This window comes from Photinus pyralis, unplaced genomic scaffold, assembly GCF_008802855.1.
Source record: "Photinus pyralis isolate 1611_PpyrPB1 unplaced genomic scaffold, Ppyr1.3 Ppyr1.4_LG1, whole genome shotgun sequence".
Classification (NCBI taxonomy): Eukaryota; Metazoa; Arthropoda; class Insecta; order Coleoptera; family Lampyridae; genus Photinus; species Photinus pyralis.
The window spans coordinates 54,335,977-54,346,214 of record NW_022170249.1 but is presented as its reverse complement, the minus strand read 5'-3'; the positions used below and the strand labels follow the sequence as shown (position 1 = coordinate 54,346,214).

General features: G+C 31.8%; 2 protein-coding genes across 3 annotated transcripts; one reads left to right on the top strand and one right to left on the bottom strand.

The window, feature by feature from the left end:
* Nucleotides 1-405: 405 nt before the first annotated feature.
* LOC116162987 lies at nucleotides 406-4,601 on the bottom strand. Its single transcript, XM_031476801.1, has 11 exons — nucleotides 4,484-4,601; nucleotides 4,002-4,262; nucleotides 2,474-3,907; nucleotides 1,716-1,865; nucleotides 1,447-1,656; nucleotides 1,365-1,394; nucleotides 1,201-1,311; nucleotides 1,116-1,154; nucleotides 828-1,057; nucleotides 621-780; nucleotides 406-565 (listed from the first exon to the last, which is right to left on the bottom strand). Exons 2-11 carry the CDS (start codon nucleotides 4,252-4,254, stop codon nucleotides 462-464), a joined length of 2,721 nt encoding a protein of 906 aa, XP_031332661.1. The 5' UTR covers nucleotides 4,255-4,262; nucleotides 4,484-4,601; the 3' UTR covers nucleotides 406-461.
* A 295-nt stretch (nucleotides 4,602-4,896) lies between these two features.
* Nucleotides 4,897-9,961, top strand: LOC116159320. Of its 2 annotated transcripts, none has more exons than XM_031472276.1 (6): nucleotides 4,897-5,202; nucleotides 5,612-5,746; nucleotides 5,802-6,414; nucleotides 6,469-6,650; nucleotides 6,708-6,858; nucleotides 6,972-9,961. In XM_031472276.1, exon 6 carries the CDS (start codon nucleotides 7,428-7,430, stop codon nucleotides 9,933-9,935), a length of 2,508 nt encoding a protein of 835 aa, XP_031328136.1. In that variant the 5' UTR covers nucleotides 4,897-5,202; nucleotides 5,612-5,746; nucleotides 5,802-6,414; nucleotides 6,469-6,650; nucleotides 6,708-6,858; nucleotides 6,972-7,427; the 3' UTR covers nucleotides 9,936-9,961. The 2 variants fall into 2 exon arrangements, with proteins under 2 accessions (XP_031328136.1, XP_031328137.1); XM_031472277.1 differs by having other exon boundaries at nucleotides 5,607-5,746.
* Nucleotides 9,962-10,238: the final 277 nt, after the last annotated feature.

Genomic DNA, 10,238 nt, shown 5'->3' with positions numbered 1-10,238 from the left:
TGCCTCCAAACCTTTTCAAAACATTTAGGAAACATCTAGATGTCCCACTTCTAATATTTTCTACACATTTACTAAAATATTTTTTAAATATTTGTAAAACATGTATAAATGCTATCATAATATTGGCATACTTTCTGATAATGTTGTTATAATGTTTGTAATACATTTATATCATATTGTTCCAAATATTTCTTAATATTCCATAAACATTTAAACCTGCATTTTGATTTTGATGACCTACTTACATTTTATTAGAGCTTTCAGTACAACTTGTAAATATTAACAAATTTCTTATTTACAAAGGTACAAATTTAACCAAAGGCTGAAACAAAATTTAAATAGCTTACTATCATTTAAAAAGGGTGCACCTGTGGTTTTCTACGAGTACATACATTACTCAAAAGATTTCAATAAAATGGATTTTATTTTGTAAGTATTTAAAACAAAAATAAAGTATAAAATTATTTTTGTTTCCTAAATTTTGCTTGTGCCAGCCACTGCCTGGTTTCTGGTAGTATGTCGCTTTCTGTTGCGTCATGCGTTTTTTGATTCTTCCGAATTGATGCTGTAAAACATAGGTAAAGAGAAATATGAGTTAAAAATGCATTGCTATAACTTACCTAATAACAAATGATACAGTTTCAAAGATTTAAATTTTAATTTTCCTTTTGCTCCGTCAAAACTATACAGTTTTGCCACATCATTTGTTAACATTAAATATAATATTCTTCGTGTTATATCTTTTGCCGTTTCTCCTCCTACCAATGAAAACTTCAGAGCCTTAAAAATAATTATAAGAATTATGTTTGTATAGTGCATCTACCAACCAAATGTTGTTGCAGCTGTTGGTCCGCTAAAGAATTTTCCACGTCTTCCAAGGCTTGTACGCTATCAAGTGGAAATAATTTCCAAATAGAAAGAACCTGTTCGGATTCCTCATCTGTTACTTGGTTAATGTTTGATTTTCTTATATTTGCAGATTCCGATATTACACGTTCCAAGTCATTTAATTTATGCTGAAGAGCATACTGATTTCTCATAACTTTACGCTGAAACTCTGTAAATATATTGTAAAATATCTGACTAGCAGTCGGTACTTAAACAAAAAATGTCACCTTCATTTTTTGAATCTAGATATATATTATCCATTATATCTGAAAATTACAAAAATAAAATTTATAATCATGGAAACATACGCACTGGAATGATGTGAAGTTTCACTAGTTTCACTCTGTGCTGTATAGGGTTCCAATACATTATCACTTTCTGTATAGAAATCCTCTGGGACATTCTCTGTTACTTTATTGTTATCTAAAATGTGAAACAATGAAATACAAACTCGGAAGTTTAAAGCACAATATTACCTGCTGTATTTTGTTTGCACTCTTTCGGATCTAAAAATCAATCAAGTTAATAATTTTTAGATAGGGGAATGTGTATACATACTAGATCCTTTAAATGTTGGAAATGTTATATTAGTATTTAATTCTTCGTCATCTGTATTAATGTTCATAAACTCACTAAATTTTGTATTAGGTTTACGTATTCTCTGTCCTTTTCCATCCATGCCATCAAGCATTGTCTTTGTTTTTTGGCTGAAAATTTTCTTCCCATTTCTAGCTGCTTCACATTGTGTTTGGGCATATGTAAAATCATCTAAAAATTAAATGTAGATTAACAAAATTTTGTGATTGGGAACCAAAACTAATACAAACCATATTTTGCTAACATATTGACATCATACACCTTCCAATCCTCTTTTGGAGAAGTGCCACTTTTAATAATTTCATAAAGTCTAAAACCTTTGACAGGTGGAAAATGGCATATGGTGTTGTCATCATCGAACACCCAATGTTCCGGCACTACTTCAATTGTTTTGTCAAAATGGAAAAACACTACACACCACTGCATGTTGCCAACCAGAAGTTAATACTATAATATACATAATAAATAATACTAAATGTAGCAAAAAGATATAAGTATTAATAAAACTGACAAGTTAGTAATTTTCCTTGTGAATTTTTACATCCAATATCTTACAAATGTAACAAAGCAGTTGCAATATATTCATTATCATTATATGGTAATATCATTACCTTACAACGGATATCACTGATATTATACATTTTTAGATTACTAAAATGGTTTATATTGATACACCACACACCCACTAATTCCGATGAACAAGGTCTATTAAACCAAGGTCGAATTTTTGTGAAAGATTGGCCAATGGCACAAATGGCATTTCCAAGAGTAACAAAATTACAAATTTTAATTAAATTTTTATCATTTAACAAAGCATAACAATCCCTTAAATTTAATTTAAACGTGTAACCTTTAAGTTTTGCAATCATAAATTGTGGTGAGCAACAATGTCTTAACAGAGGACCCTTTGAATGCTCATTTAAAAACTGGGGATACTCCATAAAAAATTGAGGGCGATCTATCTTGCAAGATATTCGTTCAGACACACGCTTAACTATTTGCTGAATAAGTTTATCTTGTTTCCTTACTAACTTTTTAAGTATCTGCATATAATTTTCGAAATCAAAAGCTGAAAAATTATGTACAGGCCCAAATCTTTCAGCATCATCTACTAAATGAAGAAGATTATGAACATTAAATGATATAAAATCAGGGCCATATATTCTTCCGCTGTCCTTAACAAAGGCATCCAAAAGAGCTTTTGCATATACCAACATATCTGTAGATGTACCATAATCCTCACTATTCAATATTCGCATTGCAATATACAGATTTAAAAAATTATAATAATAATCAGGTTTGAGAAATTTCTTAAATACAACAGGTCCTGTATATAATAATAACAATCTAAACTCTACAGCTTTAAAACGTGCACAATGTTGTAAAGATCTAGCTTTTCTATTAGAAAATTCACATACAATAAAATTATTACAATCTTTAAGATTTTTCGATATTTCACCTTGCTGAGTTGCAGAAAGTTTGTGTAAAAAAGTTCCTTGAATCCAACCAAAATTTTTATGACATAGTAACCTCTTCATTACACCTAAACATACTAAGTGCATGTAGTCAAGAGGCACATCTTTGATTAAGTCAAATTTTGGTAAACTTGTGAACAAAGTCGTACCCTGATGATGATTATCTTGAGAGCAATTCCTAAATTCATAATCACTCCGTAAATTCCGCTTAGCTGTCCATGGAAAACACATTACATTGTTAATTCTTTCAGCAGTTTGATAGCATTTGGTGCAGCCAGTTTCTGCAGTATGTCCTTTGACATTCAAAACATATGATTTAGCAGGGGCATCACAAACCAGCATTTTGATTCGAAAAGGATAATTGTTCCCAGAAAGAAAAATACCTTTATTTGATAAATTCACTGCTTCATCAATAAAGTCTTTCAAGAACTCGTTGGCTGAAGAAGGTTTTGAATATCCATGAAAAACAGCCACCATTACAACATAATTTTTAATATGTAATAAGGAATCTATTTTAATTAATATTGGCCATAATGAACTGTTTGAACTAGATGTTAATGGTAATCCATCAATGTTAACTATTATTTCAATTAGCGGTGTGTTAACTGGTATAGTATATTTTAATTGCAATAACAAATTATTTAAAGTGTCCGAGATGCCAAAATAATAGAAACTTCCATTATCTAATGTCTTCACCAATACTTTTCTTGGTGTGTTCAATAGGGTGCGGGGATCTCTTGGTAGATTTTTAAATGCATTTATATCATTTTCTGATTTAAGAATTTCTAGGAGTTTTCTAAATGTAGAATGAGGTACATTTTCTTCTGTGCTCCACACCCTCAATTTTTCATCTAAAGTTTGCATTTCATTTATTGAATCATTCACCGAAAACTCAGTCTCATTTACTTCCATAATATCCTCAAATGCATTATCATCGAGAGAAGATTCTAGAATATTAAATAATAAATCTGTGATACTACTGAATCTGACTAACTACACTAGTTACTTGGCATGTGTAATCTAAGACATAAAACAACTTACCATCGAAACTATCGATATTACTGACTAATTCATTACGGCCTGCATCTTCGGTAGGAACTTCGATACAAACGATATCATCGTCATGATGTGGGGTTGAAATCTTCAATGGTTTATTCTTATGGGGCTCAGTAGCAACACAAATATTGTTACGACTAGCTGCGGATTGTTTGATTTCAAGCATTGCTGCATTTACCTGTTTATGCAAGATTCGGTTTGTTTGCCTTTTTGATCGATTTGCTCTCGGATTTGGCATCCTGAAGACTATACGACAAAATCAGTTTCATTCCTATCCGCTGATATAGGTAAATAGCTAAGATTTTTACGAATTCGATGTCCGTATCGTAAGATTAATGACATTTTGTGGGTTGTAGAAAAACACAAGGAAAACAAACTATTTTGGTTATGTTGATGGTTATTGTAAGCAATTTAATGAATAACCTTTATACAAAGAAGAGTAAATAATAGTGAATCTTAAGACATACCTTGCAATTTATAATTCTTGGGTACTTAACGACACGATTAATTTAAAAAAATGCACCTACGTAAACACCAAAACACGTAAATTTAATGGCGGCCACAGACCATCAACGGATGGCGACCATCGAGGGCAAACGCAAACCACATTCGCTCTGCGCAGCCGTGAAAAATTCCCCGCCATAGTTTTGTATATATACACAGAAAAAACTGCCCATTGAAAAATCAAATAAACGTTTATTTGATCGACATTTACTTGAATCAAGAAACATTTATTTTGCCCAACCATTTGCCTTTTGAAATAAGAAAATCATATTGTTTGAATGGATTTCAGAATTTGTTTAACAATACTAACTCACACTTGCGAAGTTTAAACATAACGTTGTTTATAAGAAATAAATTGTTTGTTAATGAGCTGGATCGATATTATAAAATCTTTTAGGAAAGAAACATTTGTTTCGAGGAACGAAAATTGCGTTATGGTTTAATTCAAAGGAATATTTGTTTGATTCAACAAATAATTGTTTTGTTACAAGTAGGTAGGTACTTTATTTCGCAAATGCATCATAACGATTGAGTCATGCGCCATTATTTCGTTGCGTCTTCGTATGGTAACATCTTGAGGTTTTTAAGCTGTGGTTTTTGTTTGAAGTTTTAAGTACCTATATATAAATGGAGGAGTTTTTAGTGAAAAACAATTTACACCATCTATTACCATCTTTTACAGGTAAGAAACATTTTTTTAACAATACTATTCCAACTTACTTATATGTAGCCTTAAATAGATATGCATACAATGCAAACCGTGAAAAGCCAATGCTATTTATTTTATATTACTTTATCTTCAGTCATCGCTCTTTGGTGAAGATCTCTAACCAATGTAATAAATTATAGATATGTATATTCAGGTACTGTTGGAAGTAATTTGAGAAATTGTACTTGAAACAATTTTGCCTGCAATAGGTACCTATAATGTTTCAAATGACTTGAATCAGCTGTAACTTTTTCTCCTTACATCAAAGTTCGTTTCAAGGCTATTATATCGACGTTGTGATAGTTAGTCAATTATCAACCTCCCCCCCCCCCCCATGCTGTATTTGAGTAATATGTTTATTAGTTCATTTTTTGTAGAACAGAACGTTACCGAAATTGAATTTTTGCCACTTCTTACTGATGTGCAGATCGGCAGCCTTATCCCACGCATCGGGGACCAAATTCGTTTTCGAAAAGGTCTTTTGCAATTACAGAGCCCTTCTGTCAACGAAAATAATGTAATTAAGTATTTTAATTTTTATTATTAGACTTTAAGATTTCATCTTATTTTAGAAAAGGGTTGCCGATGAAGAGATAGAACATTCACCATCCGTGTCACCAAAAAGGTTCCATTCTACTGAACAAGAAAATATTCCGCAGTCGGAAAATATTGGCACGCCTGAAGTATTTTGGGTGGTAAACACACCATCCACGGCTTCTGCTAGCACGATTACAAACCTTTCTAACGAAGATTGCGGCCTTAATTCCTCTTTTATTTCCACGATTTCCGTGGACGACTGCACCTTTGTCCTCAAAGATATTTTACAAAATGACGCTATTGGGCAAACGCTTCTAAAAAAATTTGAACATCTTCACACATTCTCTAATAAAGACAGAAATGTAATTTGTGAAATTATAATAACGCATTTTTTAAATAAGGGGAAAAGACTGAATAACGAATCCCTTTCGTTTATTGCGGACAAAATAGTAGAATTGTTTTCGACTGAGAAGAAGGCCACATATTATGTAGACCCAATCCCCAAAAAACATTCCTCTTTGAATAAGCCAATTGTAGCACGAGGAAAATTGGTTGATAAACACAGAAATAAATTAACGGCGTTAAGGCGTGCCCAAGAGTTTACTGAACTGCATCCCCCACAAACAGGTGTTAATCAGCAAAGTATTGGTAAGCCAGTCATAATATATTTTAACAATTTCTTTCTCATTTGTACCTTTTCAGAAATTTCGGAAGGTCAAAAGGACAGTAAAATTTGGCTGCAACTAAACTCAGAGCCTTTACATGAAGTGATACAGCACTGGGAGAAGTCCTTTCAACTTCGACGAAAGGATCACAGTGACCAATCTGTTACTCAATTTTTTGACCAGTGGCCAATACTTAAAAACCAAATTGCAGTAGAACTGGTAATACTAAACCCTAATTTGCTTTATACAACTTTATAATTAATGTATTTTTCACAGATTCTAAGAGATTTCGATAGTATTATAGATTCGTACACGCAACTGAATTTCGATGAATTTTTTGAAAACATTTTAGAAAAAAGGCGAAAGCATTTTTCTGCTTCGGATACAGCTTTACTGGATTTGCTGAATGGCGAGAATTTAACTACAGGTAAACTATTGCATATATACATGAATTGTATAAGACGAGACTTGCCTCATCTCTGCTCAAAAAGCGATTCACATTCGTACTACGTGGATTCTAATTTGAAATTGTATTTGCAGACTCCCAGAATGCAGTGAAGTTGTCTTTGTTGCCACTGTTAGTACCTCCTAAAGGAAGGACGAGGGTGAAAGGCAAAGGCCATTGGAAGCCATCTACTGCAGAATGTAAAAATGGACTTTTTATACATGCGTACACTCCTGGCGATATTGAGAGGTGCAAGTCGACGAAAATTGACGCAATGTATGCAATGGGTCTTACTGTGCAGCCGTATATTTTACTAGTAGGTCCTGCATTAACCAATATCACTTCTTCGTATGTTGTTATTAATAATTTTATGTATAAAACATTATCTGTTAATGAAGCAATAGATGTTTGCTTTAAGTCATTTCATGTCTTGGATGTCAAATATCCTTTTGAATGCCAACATATATGGTATTTATTACAATTTTGTTCTTACAGAATAAAAACTGCAAGCGACATAAAAATTCCCTTCATTCAAGACCTTTTACAGTGAAATGGCTGAACTTAAAGCAACATTTGTTTGTTTCCAATGTAAAAAAACATGTTCGTCCCCTGAGAATTTATTGAATCACTTAAAAATTATACACTCCTTGTTAAATAACTTTAAATGTGTGCAAGCAAACTGTGGTAGGGAGTTTTGTAGTCTTGCAAGCTTCCGCAAACATATAAACAATACACATTTTCATCCGATTACTAATGAGACTAGAGGTGCAATTCCATTACAACTACTTAATCTTCCACAGAGTTCCGGCACAAATCCCGATTCTCAATCTGAAGCACCCGTTGCACATTGCAATGATGATGATAAATTTAATTCCGACACTCTCTCGGATAATCCTCTCATAAATGAAATTGTTGCTTTAATAGGACGCCTGTACAGTATGTCTTCATTACCAAGGAGTATTGTTCAACTTGTAGTTGAGAGTGTTACAGAATTGATGAGAAATCTGTCTACATATTTAAAGTCTATAATGGAACAATTAGAATTAACATCTCAACATGTTTTGGCAATTTCAAACGTTTTTTCGGATTTATTAAATGTTCTTGAAGAACTTGGTAGTGAGTACCTACGATTTAAGTACTTCACAAATTTGAATACTTATATAAAACCAGAAACTTTTATAATTGGAGAGCAGCCGTCATTGCAAAAATTAAGATCAAGAAATGACATTTCTAATTCCACTGCAATGACATTTAAAAAAATAGAAGGTCAAATTATTCCTTTAAGGAAAATTTTTAAGTTGTTTTTAGAATTACCAAATATTTTTCAAACTATAATGTCCTACATGCAAAAAGAAATGTCACTTCCACCGCATTTACTATCAAGTGTGTTTCAAGGCCAAATATGGAGGAATTTAGTGCAAAAGTATCCAAATGATAAAATTATACTACCACTACTAATTTATTTCGACGACTTTGAATGTTGCAACCCTCTGGGAAGCAAAGCCGGTGTATACAAAATTGGAGCAACCTATGTGTCCTTGGCTTGTATTCCTCCCGAGCTTGCTACATTATTGGAAAATATTTTGGTATGTTGCTTATTTTACTCTTCAGATCGAACTGCTTTTGGTAATAAAAAGATATTTTCGAAACTAATGGACGAGTTGATATTTCTTGAAACCCAAGGCATAACCATAAACTTTAATGCCAAAAAAATTAATGTGTATTTCACTGTTGTAACCGTTCTTGGTGATAATTTAGGACTTAATTCAATTTTAGGGTTTACTGAGAGTTTTCAGGCAAATAATTTTTGTCGTATATGCAAAAGTACCAAAGCTGAAAGCAAAACTCAATTTGTGGAGGACCCTTCCCAAATTCGTACAGAAGAAAATTATCTCCAAGATGTTGAAACTCTTTCAGCTGGCATAAAAGAACCCTGTATCTTTAATCAATTACCAAATTTTTCAGTAGCTAGGAATACATCATGCGATATCATGCACGATATTTTGGAAGGTATCCTACGATATGAAATGGCTTATTTGATTGACCACTTACTGACAAAAAAATATTTCACTTTAGATAATTTAAATAATCGAATTTGTTATTTTAATTTTGCTGCAGTCGATATAGGAAATCCATTGGTTGAAATTAAACCTGAACATATTAAAAAAAAGTACCTTATAATGAGTGCTTCGCAAATGTTAGGGTTTTTTTCATATTTCGGCATACTTATTGCTGACTTAGTTCCAGAAAAGGACAGTTGCTGGGAATTGTATACTATACTGTATCAAATAATAGATATTTTACTCAGTCGAATCATTTCAAAACAGACAATAGAGTATCTTGAAATTTTAATTGTAGAACACCACAGATTATATTGCGAGTTATTTGATCAGACATTAAAACCAAAACACCATTTCATGATCCATTATCCTACAGTTATTTTGAATTTAGGACCTTTGAGACATATTTGGTCAATGAGATATGAAGCATTTCACAAAGTTTTAAAATCTACTGCAAATTCTGTAACTTCCAGAAAAAATATTCTTCTTACATTAGCTACTAAACAGCAGCTCAGACTTTCATATAGATTTTTAAGTAGACAAGGGTTTAATGACAACATTACTTGTGGAAATTTTGAGGATCTTGCATCATTAAAAGATTTTTTTATTTTGAAACAATTACTCGAAAAGAATCAAATAGAAATTGATAATCTGTTTCATACGTCTTGGCTAAAAGTAAATAGTTTTGAATATAAATTAGGGTATGCTTCTCAAATTAATAATGACGAAGAAACTGATCTACCCTCGGATCTACCACAGTTTGGCACAATAAAATACATACTTGGAAACAAAATGCAAAATATATTTTTTTTAATAATTCAGCCACTTCATTTAATCGGTCTAAATACTCATATCGGTGGATACGAAGTGTTAGATTCTATGTCAACGCATGATTCAATAAATTTGATCGTTATGCCCATAGACCGCCTTCTAAACCACTTATGTCATAACATTCATACTATGGCAAACGGAACTAAAGTCATATGTGCGCTTCAATAAGGATCATGTTTTATTTTTTTTCTATATACGACAATACTATTTTTATTGCCAAAGAATGTGTTATTAAGTTTTTAATTTTTGTTTTATATATTATATAATATTGTATATTATGTATAGTTTCCACCTAGCACTGAAATAAGTAGTATTACATTAAATAAATATATATTTGCTTAGAATAAACGTTTTTTCTATTGAAATAAATTTTATTACGAAAAGTAATAAATATCTTTTAATATAAACAAAAATTACTTTGGTTGAAACAAGTTTAAAGTTTGTGCTAAATAAATTGACCCATAGGCTGAA

What these genes read in the sequence shown, in the direction of transcription:
- LOC116162987 (XM_031476801.1), bottom strand. Translation starts at nt 4,254, where the DNA reads ATGCCAAATCCGAGAGCAAATCGATCAAAAAGGCAAACAAACCGAATC. An exon ending in TCCAACATTTAAAGGATCTA is followed by an intron (nt 1,395 to 1,446) that starts GTATGTATACAC and finishes ATTGATTTTTAG; the next exon opens with ATCCGAAAGAGTGCAAACAA. An exon ending in GTGCAAACAAAATACAGCAG is followed by an intron (nt 1,312 to 1,364) that starts GTAATATTGTGC and finishes TTCACATTTTAG; the next exon opens with ATAACAATAAAGTAACAGAG.
- LOC116159320 (XM_031472276.1), top strand. Translation starts at nt 7,428, where the DNA reads ATGGCTGAACTTAAAGCAACATTTGTTTGTTTCCAATGTAAAAAAACA.